Source organism: Lissotriton helveticus, chromosome 5_1 (assembly GCF_964261635.1).
Source record: "Lissotriton helveticus chromosome 5_1, aLisHel1.1, whole genome shotgun sequence".
Classification (NCBI taxonomy): Eukaryota; Metazoa; Chordata; class Amphibia; order Caudata; family Salamandridae; genus Lissotriton; species Lissotriton helveticus.
In genome coordinates, this window is record NC_136065.1 from 2104435167 (window position 1) to 2104454118 (window position 18952).

The following is an 18952-nucleotide window of genomic DNA, read 5'->3' on the forward strand; positions in this document are numbered from 1 at the left end:
TGGTGGATGTGGTGGTGGATGTGGTGGTGATGGTGGATGTGGTGGTGGATGTGGTGGTGGATGCGGTGGTGGATGCGGTGGTGGATGTGGTGGATGTGGTGGTGGTGGATGCGGTGGATGTGGTGGTGGTTGCGGTGGTGGTGGTGGATGCGGTGGTGGTGGTGGTGGATGGGGTGGTGGATGTGGCAGTGGATGTCATGGTGGATGTGGAGGTGATGGTGGATGTGGTGGTGATGGTGGATGTGGTGGTGGATGCGGTGGATGTGGTTGTGGTGGATGCGGTGGATGTGGTGGTGGTGGGTGCGGTGGATGTGGTGGTGGATGTGGTGGTGGATGTGGTGGTGATGGTGGATGTGGTGGTGGATGTGGTGGTGGATGTGGTGGTGGATGTGGCATGACATTTTTATTATATACAGAGGGGTACTTATTTTGTACCAATCACTGACCGATGTTAATGTAAGGGTTGTAGATGGTGGGTTGCGCATGCCTTGTTTTCATTTCCATTATAATGACAATAATCCTTTCTTTGACCCTGTGCTCAATCAACGTGGACTGTATTCTAGTGAATACGAGGGGCTTAGATAAAGAAATAGGAGAGGCGAGGAGGAAGGGAAACTGGGGTAAGGAACAAGCGACGGAGGAGAACAAGACGGAGGGCATTGCTGGGGGGAGGAGAAATGCGACACGGCGGGCAGGGGAGGGGGCGGAGCGGGGAGAGCGGCGATGAGGGTGTGAAGGTCTCACATGAGGGGGCGTGGTATCTTAAGTCGTGTTGCTTTGGGAGGCAAGATTAAAAATGTGTAAGCATATCTCTTTCGTAGGGAGTTAAACAAAGTTAAAACAACTGGCTCCAAAGGTTTTGCTTAAGTCTGTGTGAAGTAATTAGCTGTCTGCCTCTGCTTTCTTCCATTGCACTGGCATCTAGGTGTTAGGCTCAGATGGCTTGAACAAAAGACGGGCTGATGGTCTTTTAAATCAGGCCTTTGTTTCTGCCCAGCTGGATGTTAAAATAAAGCCCCCTCCCTTCCACGCAGGTTAATACAGACAAATGCCGGCACTGCTGAATAATGTCCCAGCATCCGAAAACTACACCAGAAGAAATTCAGCATGTTTTACTGAGCCAGAAATATCCGCCACATAACCCTTCTCTCCAACACTGTTTGGAATTGATCGGCTGATTTGTAAAATTACAAGTGGTCAGAGGGATAAATCTGACGGCAAAGAAGGAAAGGAACGCGAGGCTTAAGGAGATTAATGTAGGGATGGATTTGACAGAGAAAAACAGATATTTGAGATTATAACATTTCAAAGCAATGTGTCCCCCGGAGATGGGGACATTAGACCCACAGAGTAGGAGAGAAAAGAAATGGTTTACTTTTTTGCTTTGGATTATTTTAGATTTGGGAATTTCCAGCATCATTTGCTTAATGTAAAATCGATTTTTAAAGTGGGGTCCGCAGCACCTACTCAGGGGGTCCTTGAAAATTAAACAATATAAACTTGCTGATAAAATAAAAATGCACATAAATAGCCACATTGAAGAAAAAAAAACTCTATAAATGAAAATAAATGTGAAATTGCAGACAAAGAAATGAAGCTTGTAACTTGGCATGCTTGAGACGCGGCCGTGAAACTAAAAGTACGGCCGACCGGCCGTGAATAATTAGGGGGTGAGAAATGCGCTGGGAGGGCTGCCTTTGATGTGGTAATGCGAGGCAGGCAGGCAGGCGGCTGGTGGCATTGTGCACGCGCTTTTTAGGGCTTGCGCTTGCGCAATGACCTAAAAAGCACATGCACTGCATGGGATCGCCAGTGGAATCGCCAGTTAGGTAAACTCTCGATAAGCCCCTATATATCTCGCTCCCGCTCAATGCGCATGCGCATTGAGATAGGTCGCTCGACCTAAAAAGGGCTGCATTTATTTTTATTTAGTTTAAACACAATCACAGACACTTTGGTCGATTGACCCTTGAGGGCCACCATTCTTGTGATTTTGGCCAATCACCGGGGGCATTAATTGTGACCCGACTAAAGAATACTAATAAGGCAGGTCGTTCTGCAACCCCCTGTGATTCAGTATTTTGTGAACCGACACATTTGTACATAGGTCAGTTCGTAAAATCTGAACTGAATTGCAAATTGTTAGTACAAAGGCCCCTTAAAGGAGTGCAGGCCTGGCTCCAAAAAGCAGAAGAAAACTTTAAAAAGAACAAGTGTATTGTTAGCTGAAGCATGCAACTATGCTCTTTCAAGAATATGATGTTTGGGCGCCAGAGACCAGATTGCAAAAAAGATAGAAATGAAAAGGAAAGTGGTGATGGGTATTAACGTGTAATTGGGACAGCTCCAGAGAGTATACCAACCAGTTAGCTTTCAGATATTTTAGTTATATATAAAAAATGAATACACAGTATAAATAAATGTCATTTTAGGCACATACAGAGAAAGAGATTTGCTCAGAATACATGGACATGTGCTGGGAGCATGAGTAAAACCCACATCCACATATTATAAAATCCGCAACACAGCCACTAGAACCCTCTTCTGGGAAATACCTGGTTGTTCTTGCATTCTCTTCTCCCACATCCCAGTCCTCACATAGAGATACCTGGTTCACCCTCAGCAGCCACCTCCAACCCAGACAAAATCTTTGGCCTGATGTACGAAATTTCCATTTGCCAAAGGTGGTCGCAAATTGTGCACTGAGTTTTGGTGAAGGAAATTAAAAATGACAAACCGACCAATGTACTGATAGTCTGTTTTTAAAATCCAGAAAATGACTGGGTTGCAATACGACCCACCTCAACAATATTCGTGAGGTAAGCTGCAAATTGTGACTCACTATGATTGGATGTCATCACAGAGTTGGTGGCCCGCTGGAGTAAGCAGACCATCATGTCTGTGATCGGATTTAAATAAAGAAATGGGGCTGAAAAATCTGCTTTTTAGTGTTTAATACTAAGCAGAGTTCCCCTGGACTACTGCCCACTCCCAAAGATTTACTTATCATCACAAATGGGAAGGGTTGCCAAGGGGACCCGCTTCTCTTTGGGAATGGGTAACCACTGCCTTCTTTGAGGAGCCAGTAACCTTATAATTGTTTGCAAACGAAATTATGGTCAGAAACCATTGATACACCTCGCCTTCTTATCGCGCCACAGGAATTTAGTGAACATTTTATCTATCTTTTGGTGGAAGTACACCGTTAGGAGAATTGGAAGCATACCGGACAGGTAGTTTATCAAGGGCGTGATCATCATTTTTAATGTTTCGATTCGTCCCCACCATAACAACAGTATCTCTATATATATAAGCGAATGTATGTCTGTCTGTCTGTCTGTTTGTCCTTTATGCATTACTACACCATTCATCCGATCGCCATGAAACTTTATGAAGTTGTTGAGTACACTCCCGCAAAGGTTTCTGGCATATCATTTTTTTAAATATCGGCCCCCCCCAGGGCCCTCATAACCTTTGGAATACTGATGTACGCACCAGACGGAAAAACAACAAATCGTGTATCCACAAGCACTCGAATAAATAAATAGAATTAAAACACCATTCATCCGATCGCCATGAAACTTTGGGAAGTTGTTGAGTACACTCCCACGAAGTTTTTTGGCATCATTTTCTTTTTAAATATCGGCCCCCCAGGGCCCTCATAATCTTTCGAATACTGATGTACGCACAAGACGGAAAAACAAAAAATCGTGTATCCACAAGCACTCGAATAAATAAATAGAATTAAAACAGCATTCATCCGATCGCCAGGAAACATTGGGAAGTTGTTGAGTACACTCCCGCAAAGGTTTCTGGCATACATGTTTTTAAATATCGGCCCCCTAGGGCCCTCATAATCTTTCGAATACTGATGTACGCACCAGACGGAAAAACAAAAAATTGTGTATCCACAAGCACTCGAATAAATAAATAGAATTAAAACGACACTTTGAAATGTTTTCCACATTAAAATGAATAAGTTTCAATAAAAATGACACAATGTAAATTGAATGTTATCATAACGAGTTTCCTTGAATTTCCTTTCTTCGGAGATCGCAGCAACGCACAACGGGTAAGCTAGTGTTTTATAAAAGAAAAAAAAAACATTGATACACAGCATTCAGAATAGCATTTTGCTGTCGTAAACCCTACAATTTTGCAAACTGCAGGCTCTGCTACCACAACATGTCTTCCTACATCTCGCCCTTGGTTTTGTGTTTCACAGCCCAGTTCTGCTAGGAAGGAAGGACAGAAACACACATACAACAGATCTAAAAAATACCTCACAGGACACGGTTCTGGATTGCAGACTGCAGTGGATAAAGGCTTCATGGTGATATCTCCACACTTCCAATCGGGCAGGGTCATGATCAAGTCTCGCTCCTCCTTTACGCAGCGGACAATGCGCTCGGCTACTCCACCTCCACATGTGACACTGCAAGGTCCAAAGGCGCCTGCCTTCCAGCTGAGAGAAAATCATGGCTGCCAGTTAGCCATCTGGTTTACCACAATGCCCAAATACCCACCGCCAACGCCTCCCCGCTAGTCCTCACCTGTGAGGGCATGGACCTGTGTCACAGGGCTCCTGCCTCGATGGAGGTTCAGGGGTATCGGTGCATCGTGCTGGGTCGGCCATTTCCCCTGTGCTCGCTTCAAAGCATGCAGGCTCCAGCACCCGCCGTCCTGTCAAACACAATTGCAAACAGCTTTGAAGTTATAAAAAGATAAGGAGGTATTGGTATGAAATTCAAAGCTCTGTGTTTACTATCTTGCCATGTACGGTTTATAATGCCCTTACCCAACAAAGGCAACTCATTCTACCTTTCCCCTCTTGAAAAGGGATCTGGGAATGATTCAGGAAGAGGGGCCAATCATTGTGACTTCTAACTATAAAATGTTGTATGAGTTGTCTGGAGTTCAATTACATAGTGTACTGGTGCACTGGACACACGGAAAAATTCAGCATGAAAGGTTTTAAGGACATGCACAGATAGTTTGAGGATTTTGGGACACATCAGCAGTTTGAGGTAGGTGACTGGTGTATTTCATTTTGTCTTTTCCCGCCAAAATATGGTACAGCCTAATTACATGTACGCACACTCTGTACATACTTATGTCTGAGATAATAGCGGGCACATGTTCAAAAATATTTACTCTGGTTCCACATTATTGCATTTCAGTGCCATCTCCCGCTCCACTTTGTTATTTTTTCCCACCAATAGTTACTCAATGTCTACTGAAAGTATCTAACACAAAACAGCATCAAAGGCTTTTCTTTTAAGGAAGGCTCAACTGGTTCCGGCTGCTGTGGTTGGACAGTTCACTGGCATCTGAAGGGGTTCGAGAGAGGAGCAGTGTGGGGGTTTGTAGAGCTGCAGGAGAATAGAGGGGCTGCAAGAGCTAGACTGTTTACCTACTTTGCTGTGACGTCCCTAATGGCTTTCAACTTGTGCCGCCAGCATTTTTCCATAGGGCGCTTTTAGTCAGGTGGCAATTATCTATGCAGGTTTTTTAGCTCAAACTCAGCAACATGAATTGAGCATTCATCGTTTGCCGCCTCGTGATTAGTGTGGCGTTTCTGGAACTGTCTGAAGCTGGAGTGGCAATAGTAATAAGAACTGAGGCAATTACTCTGGCCGTGGCTGAGGGCTAGCGCCTGCAGCTAGCGTCTGTCTTTTGTCTATGCTCCAGCAGGAGTCAACAGTGGAGAAGTGTGGCTCAATGGTTAGAAGAGGCAGACCATGAAGCAGAGGTCAGACCCGGGACCAGGGTTCAATTCCCGACGCGGCAGGGTCTTGAGCCCAAAATGTCCACGGACTCAATAATTGTCGCTTCGGTGCCTGCTCGAATCACGGGTTCACACTCTGCAACTCCGGGCAATAGCTTGCTTAATCTCCACTATGGCCCCCCGCGGCGGGATGCCTGGCTTTCACCTTGGGGGTGCCCAGTACGGGTTATCTCACAGGGAAAAACCAGGACGGGTTCCCAAAGCAAGCGCTTAGAGACCGTTGGTGATAATGCGCTATATAAATATAAATTACAATTACAACACCTACAAAATATGAATAAGCCACAAAAATAACCCTGAGGCTTGGACTTCATCCTCCACAATCCTGTGGGGTTCAGCCGCTGCCTGGAGGTGGGACTCTGCAGGAGCATTAGAAGGCATCACGTCTGCTTCATTGCTGAGGATTGGCTTTCATCGACCAAATTCCTGTCAGGCTGTAGGGGAATGAGATAGTTTGTTTCCAGGAGACCTTGTTGGCGGGTGATACAATCCATCAGAGTGGTTTCACGCAGTTTGGAAAAGGAGGAACTGAATTGGGTCCTGGGCGGGTAAGAGGTGGGCTAATGATATCAACTAAATGCAGAAAAGGAGCAAGAACCATCCAGACAAATAGTGAATGGCTATTGACTTCTTCACAGGATCTGTATCCGGCTTCCTGCGGCAAAACAGCTTAATGGTTGCTAATATGTATATAAATCAGGATGAGTCCCGGAAGGAGATGTGGGACGTGTTCCAGAGGGATCTGTTGAGTTTGACAGAATTCCCGGGGGTGGGGGGGCCCGATTCTCCTGTTAGGGGACTTTATTCTTCGTGTTGTCCCAGCACAGGTAGACATCGAAGTATCCAATATGTTAGCGTGTTATGGCATGCCCAGTGCAATTTTTCCAGAATGCGTTCAATCTGACTTTGAAGGGAAAATTACGCAATTCCTTTCTGCGTCAGGATTTGTTTGCCTAAATGGGTGCTTTAAGGGGGATTTACCGGGAGCCCAAACTATTTTGTATGGGAAACAGCAGTGTTCTATCGATTATTCGTTCATACAGGCATGGTTCTTTGACCTCTGTACAGAGTTCAAGGTGTTAAACATAAGGGGCAGAGACAACAGGGGGTTAAAAATGGCCAAAGCTGCAGCACCAATATCAGGAAGTGGGTGATCCCAATGGAAGTAGCAGTTCCTAAATGCTTAACAACTAGAATAGATGAAAGGTATATGGCCCACTTGATGCATGTTAGAAATGGGATTCCTGGTTGGCCGAGGCTTGAGCCAAGGCCAGGCAGAAATCACCATTCCTAGTTAGGGTAGGGAAGTCACCCGCCAAGACAACCCCTGCTCACCCCCTTGGTAGCTTGGCACGAGCAGTCAGGCCTATCTCGGAGGTCATGTGTAAAGCATTTGCGCGCGCACCCCCAGCAACAACCTTCCGGGCCCCCCACAAAAGGACTCCACACAAGATATATATGAAAATAGCTTTTGTATTAAAAAGGACACATAGGAACACATACCTTACAGGGTGCCAGAGGCACGGGCAGGATTTACAAGGGACAATATACAGGACAGGGCCATGGGACCACTGCCAGGAATATGCGCATGATGGAGCTGGCATTAGAACATATAACCACTGGGAGCTTCCTCGAACGAGGACTAGAACACACAATCACCAGGAGCTTAGCATTAGAATACGTCACGCCCCGGGGTTTCATAGGACTAGCAGTAGAACTCACTCTAACCAGTATCAACATACATGAGGCAAGGATAGTCAGGAGGGAAGGGATGACATGGAATATAACACCACAGACGTACCTGTAGGAAGGAAACACAGAATAACTCTCAAGGAGCACAGTTAACATTTAGCTAATACTGCCACAGGCCAAGGGGCCTTTCTGGGGTGAGGCGCCCAAAAGTCTCAATGTTCAGGACCGGCTGTAAGTAGCCAACAATAACCCTAAACGTGGCAGCTGCCCACGAAGTGCTGGGCAGCCGTAGATGATGGGGGCATTACGTTGGAGCTTCGCAGGCTCGGGGACAGAGGTGCTGGGACTGCGCCAAATGGGCAAGGGCCACGTGTGAGCCATCGCGGGGCTCGAGAACAAAATGGTGGGCGGAGCCCTGCAGGCTCATAGGGACAGGGGCCAGGGAGGAGCCTCTCGGGCTCGGAGAACAAAGGGTCACGGTGGAGCCTCTCGGGCTCGGGGAACAAGGGGTCACGGTGGAGCCTCTCGGGCTCGGCGACAAAGGGGCCACTGTGGAGCCTCTCGGGCTCGAGGTCAAAGTTGTGGGCAGGCGGGGTCCCCCCTCGGGGGACCCGGCATCACTGGGGGCCCCACGGGCATCAATGGGGGCCCCACGGGCCTCGAGGCACGACCGGAGACTCACTCGAGGGGAGGGGCGAGCACCGGCAATGTGCCCGACGCCCCTCCTCTCTCTCGCGCACTGCAGCACTCACCGGTCAGACGCGCCGGTCTCTGCTGCTGCGCAGGCTTCTCGTTGCTCCCCGGGGATCTCCCTTGGTCTCGGGAGCCCCGGGGGGGTGTCGGCAGCTTCCCGGGGCAAGGCAGGAGCGCGGAGTAGGCTCCCGCCGCTCCTACCTCGACGCACTCCATCGGCCGGCCTCCCTCCTCCCCTCGGGCCGGCAGCCAATCACGGCGCGGCCTGGGGGGATCACGTGACAGGGGAATCCCGGGCCGGGGACCAATACCAGCGCGGCCCGGGGATGATGTCACGAGGGTCCCGGGCGGCGGCGGTGAGCTCGGGGAAAATCACGGGGGGGGGGGGGTCGGCTCCCTCCCGGGATGCCACAACGGCAGGGAATAAAGCGAGGTAGGCACTCGCTAAGGCTTAGGAATCTTCCAGAGCACGGGGCAAATGCCGGGTGGGCACCGGCTCGATCAGGACAGTGCCCCCAAGCGCTGGAGAAGGAAGGCAGCGCTCCCAGCGCTCTTAGTGAAAATAAAACGCTCTCAGCAGGCAAGGCGCTCCCAAGCGCTAGGAGCATGGAGGAAGCGCCCCAAGGCGCTAGGATAGCAGGAAAGCGCTCCCCAGCGCTAGGGCCATAGAAAGCAGAGTCCACAGGAGTTCCAGGATTTCAGTAGTCCAGGAGCAGGGCAGGGCTCAGGGGGGCAAGCCTTTCCCCTGAGCCCAAGCAGCAGCTTGCCCCTGGCAGGGTTCCAGTCAGGACACGCAGGAAAGAGAGAGAGAAGAGGGCACACCCTCCTTTTATACAGGAGATCCCTTTGTCTAAAAAGGGGCAGGCCGGATGAGAACCAGCTAGAACTGGTTGTAAGGAATTTCTTCTTACTGGCCAGGCTAGGACACCAGACTCACCCCAGGTGGGTGGAGCCAGCATTGTGGGGGACAGCCCAGACCCATACAGGATACAGGCACAGCCCCTCCCTCACTTCAGCCAATCACGCGCCAGCATAGTTACTGCACACACACACCGATGTCTAGAAGTGGCCCTTCTCTTTTAGACACACACACGTCGCATACATCATCTTACAGCATTCAATCACACGAGTCCATACATACCAGACTCGAGCTGGTACCCCTCATGCACCAGGGACTATCAGGGACCCACACATTCCCCATGCATTCCTATGGGAGGGCAGTCCTCAACCATCTACACGCACTCAGAGTTGGAATCACCATCCCCAGGTCACATTTAACAAGGGGGGGGACCCGCCAGAAGGGCCCAGTCCAACACGGCCCCCTTCAAGCCAAAACGAAGGGTAGGCCAATCACCACCGTGATGGACTTCCCTGCTTTGGGCGACAAAAAAAACATGGACGTGGGCCCGCACTGCCGGGACACCCTCCAGTACTACGCCACGTTGATCTCATCGACACACACCGACTAAATTACAAAAAAAACAACGAAAACAAACAGAACAAAAAATAAATAAAAAACATAGGCCCAACCAGGCTACCCCACTGGTACTCCTTAGTTGACCCCGGCTAGGACCAGGCCCTAGGCCACCCAGATACCACTGGTCCATACCAACCCGGAGTGGGGGGTGGTAACCCCTGGCCCACGACAGCCATTCTCCACTCCCTTCCTTCGTGTAGTACCACTTGACCACTTTCTCTTCCACCCAGGGTCCGCACCCTCAGGCTGACCAGAGGTCACGGGCAAGAATGCCCCACCCTACCTCTACTTCTGAAGTTCCGCGCTCTCCCAGGAGAAGCACCCTCAGAACACGCTCTTCTACCAGTTTCGGAACTTCCTCCCTCCACTGGTCTACCACCTGGGAACTAAGTCACTGGATGCCCAGGGGTCAGACTCCCTCCGACCCCCTTCCAGTTCCGCACCTAACATTCATTCAGCACGATGAGCTGCGACAACGTCAGCAGGGCTCCAAGTTCAGCTCTCCCCAAGGCAAGCCACGACTCAGTCAGCAGGGCTCCCTTGTCCGGGATACAACTTAACATTCACTTCAGCACGATGAGCCGCGACAACGTCAGCAGGGCTCCAAGTTCAGCTCTCCCCAAGGCAAGCCGCGACTCAGTCAGCAGGGCTCCCTTGTCCGGGATACAACTTAACATTCACTTCAGCACGATGAGCCGCGACAACGTCAGCAGGGCTCCAAGTTCAGCTCTCCCCAAGGCAAGCCGCGACTCAGTCAGCAGGGCTCCCTTGTCCGGGATACGACTTAACATTCACTTCAGCACGATGAGCCGCGACAACGTCAGCAGGGCTCCAAGTTCAGCTCTCCCCAAGGCAAGCCGCGACTCAGTCAGCCGGGCCTCCTTGTCCGGGATACAACTCAACCTTCATTCAGCAAGAGGGACACTTGACGCATAAACCACATTCAGCGGTGTACGGAACACATGATGCATCAAACACATTCAGCGGGGAAGGTAGGATACAATTATCGTTGCTTCAGCAAGCTCCCCATCCCAGAGAACTTACACTCCATTAATCAGCACACCTCAACATTCATCCACACCCTCCCCTGGACTGGTAAGACAGTTTTCACCGCCCCTGATTCCTCAACCTGACCCATGTGTCACAGGTACCATTACTCTAGGGAAGGGACAAGGACCGCACATATTGGACACAATTTCGCTGCCACCACTGGATCCCACCCTTCTGGTGAATCCAGAAAACACATTGCACTTAGGGGGATGATCTACCCTCCCGAGCTAGGGACACCTAACTCACAGTGCACCAGAACCACATTTGTCACAACAATAGACATTTTTAGCAAAGTGCACCAAGACCACATTTTTCACAAGAACAGACATTTTTAGCAAAGTGCACCAGAACCACTTTTTTCACAGGAACAGACATTTTTAGCAAAGTGCACCAGAACCACTTTTTTCACGAGAACAGACATTTTCAGCAAAGTGCACCAAAACCACATTTTTCACAAAAACAAATATTTTTAGCACGTGCACCAATAGTTTCTTTTCTTTGCGACAATCTAAACTGCAGAGTGTTGTAGTGGGGCCGGTTATCACTGTGGTACTGCACAAACACAAGTCCAAATCCCACCGCTAGCCAACAATGTTAGAAATGGGATTCCTGGTTGGCCGAGGCTTGAGCCAAGGCCAGGCAGAAATCACCATTCCTAGTTAGGGTAGGGAAGTCACCCGCCAAGACAACCCCTGCTCACCCCCTTGGTAGCTTGGCACGAGCAGTCAGGCCTATCTCGGAGGTCATGTGTAAAGCATTTGCGCGCGCACCCCCAGCAACAACCTTCCGGGCCCCCCACAAAAGGACTCCACACAAGATATATATGACAAGCATTTGCAATGCAATAGGTCTCGCAGCATTAAACTTTGATTTACTGGCATTGTAAGTGACAATGCTTTGCATTAATTTTTTTTATTATTTGCAATTGGTATATAAACATTGTTTGTGAGTGGTTAGCTGTTGCTTATGCTAAGCTAAGTTGGCAGTAATATAGAGTGCTAGTCTTGCTTGTTATAAGCATGCTGATTTAATGTGCTCTGATACCTGCGGGTAAAGTTTGTGCTATATAAAAGTGAAAACTAATAAATAAACAAGTCATTTAAAGGATTTAACACAGAAATTCCTTTGCTTCACAAATGAAACAAGTTGGTTTGTTAAGGCTATTGTAGGAGCATAACAAAAACAGAAAACACCAACTAGGCGTACACAACAAACTTTTCAATGCCCTGCCATCTAGGCTACTTACCTCGGGTGTGCTGTAATGCAAACCAGTGTTGTAATGTAAAACGATGCCCCCCTGCAGAATGTGGAAAGGGGCAGCAGTGTCTCCCGTATCTCTCAGATATTGTTGTCCTACTACTATTTGGTTTGTTGAACTTGAATAAACTTTGCAAAAATTCAGAGGTTAACACCTACGCAGGAGCACCGTCAGGATTCAGTGTGGGAACCTCCCACACTCCCCTGGTACTAGTCTTCACCCTCAGTCCCTCACCTGCCAGAAGGGACATTCCTGCGGCGCCCAGAAACGTCACACTTTAATCTAGGATTACTGATTTTGAAGTCTCTAAAAAACCCGGTGTGCCACACCACCCCTCTTTTAGTTATCTTTTACATACACTGCACATAGCCCTTGAAGGCACCGTGGGCCTACCTGAGGGGTGCTTTACATGTAAGAAAAGGGAAGGTTTGGGCCTGGCAAGTGGGTGCACTTGCCAGGTCGACATGGCAGTAAAAACTGCATGCAGACACTGCAGTGGCAGGTCTGAGACACCTTTGAAAGGCTGCCTGTGTGGGTGGCGCAATCAGTGCTGTAGGCCTACTAGCAACATTTGATTGCCCTGGGCACACACGGTGCACTGTACTAGGGACTTAGTAATACATTTAATAAACCAATCATGGAAACACCAATCCCTAAACACAATTTACATGGAAAGCACATGCATTTTTACCTCTGCTATTCAGTGATAAAGTGACCAGAGTCCTAAAACCAACAAAAACAAGGTCAAAACCAAGGAGGCCAAAAAGCAAAAGGTCTGGGGCAAACTCGCTGAAAAAGCAAAGTCTAACACTCCTCAGGGCACAGCAAAAAGGCTGGTATGGACAGTCTCCTTACACACAAATTCCGGGGCAAGTCCTCTGGGTCAAGACAGAGATCCCAGGAAGACTGTTAGCACTCAAGTGTCCCTAGGCACATACATGTTAACGCTGGCCACCCTATAAGCTCCTAATGAGCATCCAGAGCAATTTATCAGTGACACCATCACCCAACTCCTTATGCATGCAGATTGTGACATACTCGAGGGGCATTGGGGAGGACTTTATCCTAGTACCACATCCCCAACTAGACAGATCTACCCAAAGACAGGGACAAACCAGAGCGCTATTGGCTAACAGACTAAAATGGTTAATGTAAGTAGGGCTGGCAGACGTCTGATGAACACCACTCCAACAACAGGGCATACTCTTACTTCTCAGCTTTCCATCAGACCAATGCTAGGCTTGATTACTTTTTGGCGGAACCCCAAATCCATTCGCAACCGCCTAGACCATGATAGGAGTTGCAGCAATATTGTACCACTCCCCTATATGACTTACCTTTAGAACCCTCCCCCACAATCAAACACACCACGCCCATAAGTGGAGACTTAACGACCAACTCCTAACTTATGGTCATGCTAAAAGAAATTTGAGCCACCGTACAACAATGTATGTGCATAAATGATACCCCAGAGGTATACATCACACTTATGGGACACTGAAAGCTGTAGTGCAAGGGAACTTATTGGTTATCCCGTCCGGCCTTAATAAAACTAGGAGAGAGAAATGCACAGAACCGGAAGAGCAAGTGTATATGTTAGAGAAGGAACAGAAGTGCATAGAGGCGTATAGAATCTTGAGAAAATTGACACTAACTAGGAAACAACTCAAAAGCACAAGACTATGACCTACCTTAATACGCCCTAGATAAAAATACTACATAGTAGGCAATAAAGCGTGACACTTCCCTGCTTGCAAGTTAAGTGCCAAAATTCATGAAAGCAGAATTTTAGAATTAAAAGTAGAGAGATAACCAGAGTATTACTACAGACAGTCCAAATGCATGCAAACACTTCTATACTACACTCTACATGGCGGAAGAGATAGGAGAGGTAGATGCACTTGCATACCTTTCCAAAGCTCGCAGCACAAGCCTACTCCCCTCCAAAATCACAATACCTAGAAGCAGTTATCCAAGCAGAATAATTCTTCGTAGACATTTGAAACTCCAGCCGGGCAAGGCACCAGGGCTTAAAGTATTTCCCAAGACCTTCTAAACTAAATTTGGCTCCACACTGGAGCCCATCCTCATCCGACTGTTTAACTCAGTCAAAGACACAGGCACACTCACAGACACTAGATCTGTGATCCAGAAGCCAGGGAGGGATCAGCCCTCTTGTGTCTCCTACTGCCAAATTTCGCTTCCCAATGTTGAAGCTAATCTCTTTACAAGCATTCTGGCTATCAGACTACACCTGTACATGCAAGGACTTACAGACCGAGACCAAATAGAGCGAAACTGTATTGACAACACAAAACTGTTATTACACTTAAATGACAAAAAACATCGTGTCAACCGCTGCACTTATAATTTCATTCGACCGAATACACCGACTGTTTCTACACAATATACTAGATAAATTGGGAATAGGATCCCACTTTAAGAAAAGGATATGGCGCATCTATACCAGACCTAATGCTAGAGTAAGAGTCAATGTAACCATGTCTGAGGCATTTGCTATCAGGTGAGGCATGAGGCAAGGTTGCCGCTGGTCTCTACAACTTTTTGCCTTCCACATGGAGCCCTTAGAGGAGTGGATGAGGACCGACCCAAATATCAGAGGGATTACACTGGGATGCCATGAACACAAAATTGCTCTCTACGCTGATGATGTCATGATGACCATTTCCAAACCGCAATCAGTTCCCTGCCCTCCTCAAGGAATTGGAGGCATTAGAATGGTCTTGAGCTTCAAGATCAACATCCAAAAAACACACCCCTTAACCCTCAACGTCCTTCAGTAAGAGAGGACCCTCAGAGACAATATCCATCCCCTTGGGTCACCCATGGTGTCACTCGTCTAACACAGTGGGGTGGCATTGGGTTTATCCTATGCGTAGAAATTCTGCTAGAAAAACAGACATCTAAGGTAAGCTCATTTAGAGTGGTGGTGTTGTTTGGGAAGCACTTCATTTAAAAAGGCAGCCAACGACTTGTAACTACCCAGGGTTCCCCAATTGTTTTTGCTTAGTAGAAATCCAAACTACAACAAGTTGGTTGGGGTGGGTACTTTCAGCTTCTCCCGATACACTGTCACATAAACAATTGTCTGCATTCAGGAAAAGACGAACCTCCATTTAGTCACAGGACTCAATTGGACAAACGAAGCGTACGAATCCTTTCACATGATCTTCTATGACAGGAAATCAACTTGAACAATGCGCACCACTTAGTAACGCTGGTTGCACTGTAACCGCTAATATTTCAATGGGAAAGCACAAAGTTATTACCTATGTCCACAGTGTGATGCATGAACGTGGCCTTGAACATGTTGGGTGGTGCTACTGAACCACTACAGCTTATCATACTCCGTATCGGATTAAACTCTGTGGACACCCTTTGACAGTCAACATTTTGGGGGCCCCCATCGCAAATTATCTCCTAATATGTTTTTAGCATTACCAATCAACAATTTAAATAAACCAATTTTATTACACAAAACTAAACAGTAATCACTATTAATATTATACACAAATTTTTTTTACATTTCAATAAAGCAACAAAACTTTAAATATTCAATTGGTACATTACATTAATACAGTATTTTCTCTATAGAGTTTATCATGTAAAGTTTTCGTTTTTTTGAGTGGATTCATTTTTTCCAATCTTTTGGAAACAATATTTAAGAAAGCTTGACTGTAATTTTGTTTCACGATCAAATCAATATTATTTTGATCCTTTGTCACGGGGGCCCTAAAAGGAATGGGGCCCATAGGCCGGTGCCCACTTTGCCAATTTGGTAGTCCGGAACTGCACACACTCGAGGAACAAGTGTAGCCAGAAGTGGCAAATACAGCATCAGGCAACTGCCATCCACTGTAGACTTCTGCAGTATCTTTCTTCGCCGGAGGATCTAAACAATTTTAAACTGGGCAATAGAAATGGTATGATGGAAGGGAATGGGCTGCTTTTGTGTAAAGTAACCTTTAACTTATTTGCACCACAGAGCAAGTTGTGAGAAACTGTAATATAAACATAACATGAGTATTTGTTATGCGCACGTTCACCACTACGGGCATCTTGGCGCTGAAATAACAGATGTTTGTTGTTACCCAACTCAATGGTACTCATTTTATCGACCCCAAATGGATGAAAGGCTGAGTGGACCCGCCGGGATTTGAACCTGTGACCATGAGGTCGAACACAGGCCCCTGCAGTAGACGCATTAGTCCACTGAGCCACCAGACCCGGCTATACTCTCCAAGCTTAAACCAAGTGCTGTAAATAAAATATTGCCTCCATGTAATGGCATCTAAGTACAGCATTCCGATACCTTTGGATCACGTGTGCGCTTTGTAAAAATCTAGAAATAAATATATTTGTGTCAGACACTACAAGGACTGCTGTAATATATGAAAAGGTTAATTTAAACAGTGTCAAGAACTGTAAATAAAACACGATTCTAATACAGTAAAAACACAACAATCAATAGTGTGAAAACACAGAACAGGAATGCTACATTTTCTATACTAAGAGAAATTCAATCAGCTTTCTTAAAAACAGGACATTTCAGCTGAGAAAGAAATGGAAAGCATTACCATGCACAGTAAATCTCCGTGTTGCGGTTCTGCTGTTTGACAGTGGGCAGCGCCTGCAGTGAGTTATATGAACTGCCAACATGCGGATTATCTGGGCTGCCAAACTGCACTGCTGAATGTGCATATTATACTAAAATACTGTTTAAGAAAGCAGCGAGGAAAGCGTGAGCCAGAAGCGACAATAATTAACTGATAAATGCTACAGGAGGAAGTTCAAGAGACGGGAGGAAGGAGAGTTGCACAAATGCACAGCGAAATACAAATGATAAACAAAAAATACGCACTGCACGTCAGCAGCACTTTACCAGAGGCCAGTGGTCTTGTGATCGTTACATCACTCGCTCTGCCGCCGCTTTATGCCTTACAAAGCAGTCGCTAAGAGGGTGTGACAAATGTAGCTGCTTTGCCTTCAGTGTGCCCAAAGAATACTCTGTTTTTTATTTGGCTTTTACACCACAAGGGTGTTTCCAGAAGTGCAATCTGTTCGCGTAGCCAAGACTTGAGCGATGTAAAGAGTTTCAGGTTAAAATCCTATGCAAATTAATTCCTTTAACAAAGATCAAAGAAATCCCAGACACGCACCCAGCTTGAAGACTTGGCTTTAATATATATGGGCATGTTTTTACAGGACTTGTGATCAGCGAAGGTGCTAAAGTAACATGAGCTCAGGCTCAGCTTCATAACGGGTCACAACGCACCTCATAGTTAGTGACAGATCTCAACCCAGGACTCAAAAGGAAGCTTTAAACAACCTGTTCTTAACATCTGGACTTCTGTGAGCCTCCACTGCATTACTATTGGAAGCCGGGGACTCTGGTCTAAGGAATGTTTACGGGTTGAGTCTCCGAATAATACACGAACATACAGAAAGAAGTATACATCAAGCGAATACACAAATTATTACATATTTCATTCAATTCACAAACAAAAAAAGTACACTTTTTTATTCAAATATTTCAGTATTTTTTTTTAGAAGATACAGATAGCAGTGAAAAGAAAACATACGTATATGAAAAGGCCCAGTCTAGTGTAACAAGGGTCTCACACCTTTAGCCACTGCGTGTTAGTATTATGTACCTCAGTCAGCTCCGCCCCCTTCTTGCAGTTGAGACCTCCGACGAAGACCATGTTGGGCATGACGGGCCGCGGGTACTCGAACACTAAGTCATACCTCAGCAGCCAGACTGCGGCTCGGCCATGGAGCTCCGCGAGGCTCACGTCCCTCTGTAGACCTCAGCAGCCAGGCGCTCATACTGGCAGTAGAAGTTCTTGAACAGCAGGAGCTCGAGGTAGCCGAAAACGAAGTTCCAGGCGCGTCGTCCCCCCGCATACCGCAAGTCGGCCTGCAGCGCGCCTGAGAAGAGACGCGGGAGGACAGGAGCGTGACGCGCGTGAACGTGCACGTTGACGTTCCCGCGCGTTCACGGACCTGAGTCGGCTCGTGCACAGGCCAGTAGCGGTCGTGCACAGATCTAGCTCCCTTGCCAGTGAACACAGCGACTATAGAACTCCCTGGCGGGAGCGCTTCGCGCTCCAACGACAGCTCGCCCTAAAAATAGCTTTTGTATTAAAAAGGACACATAGGAACACATACCTTACAGGGTGCCAGAGGCATGGGCAGGATTTACAAGGGACAATATACAGGACAGGGCCATGGGACCACTGCCAGGAATATGCGCATGATGGAGCTGGCATTAGAACATATAACCACTGGGAGCTTCCTCGAACGAGGACTAGAACACACAATCACCAGGAGCTTAGCATTAGAATACGTCACGCCCCGGGGTTTCATAGGACTAGCAGTAGAACTCACTCTAACCAGTATCAACATACATGAGGCAAGGATAGTCAGGAGGGAAGGGATGACATGGAATATAACACCACAGACGTACCTGTAGGAAGGAAACACAGAATAACTCTCAAGGAGCACAGTTAACATTTAGCTAATACTGTCACAGGCCAAGGGGCCTTTCTGGGGCGAGGCGCCCAAAAGTCTCAATGTTCAGGACCGGCTGTAAGTAGCCAACAATAACCCTAAACGTGGCAGCTGCCCACGAAGTGCTGGGCAGCCGTAGATGATGGGGGCATCACGTTGGAGCTTCGCAGGCTCGGGGACAGAGGTGCTGGGACTGCGCCAAATGGGCAAGGGCCACGTGTGAGCCATCGCGGGGCTCGAGAACAAAATGGTGGGCGGAGCCCTGCAGGCTCATAGGGACAGGGGCCAGGGAGGAGCCTCTCGGGCTCGGAGAACAAAGGGTCACGGTGGAGCCTCTCGGGCTCGGGGAATGAATATGCTACTTACCAGTATGCATCTGTTCTTGGCATGTAGGGCTGCTAACATTCATATCTTAGCATTAGATCGCCGCCTAGTGTTGGGCTCGGATGATCGCACATTG

At 47.6% G+C, this 18952-nt stretch overlaps 1 protein-coding gene across 1 annotated transcript in view; it reads right to left on the minus strand.

Moving 5' to 3' along the window:
- ADAMTS13 (ADAM metallopeptidase with thrombospondin type 1 motif 13) overlaps window positions 1–18952 on the minus strand; it is a 271774-nt gene that overhangs the window by 96167 nt on the left and 156655 nt on the right. The window contains exons 18-19 of the mRNA XM_078646125.1: window positions 4554–4683; window positions 4283–4465 (exon numbers count right to left, since the gene is read on the minus strand). Of these exons, the coding sequence (XP_078502251.1) occupies window positions 4283–4465; window positions 4554–4683 (313 nt within the window). The remainder of the gene's footprint in view (window positions 1–4282; window positions 4466–4553; window positions 4684–18952) is intronic.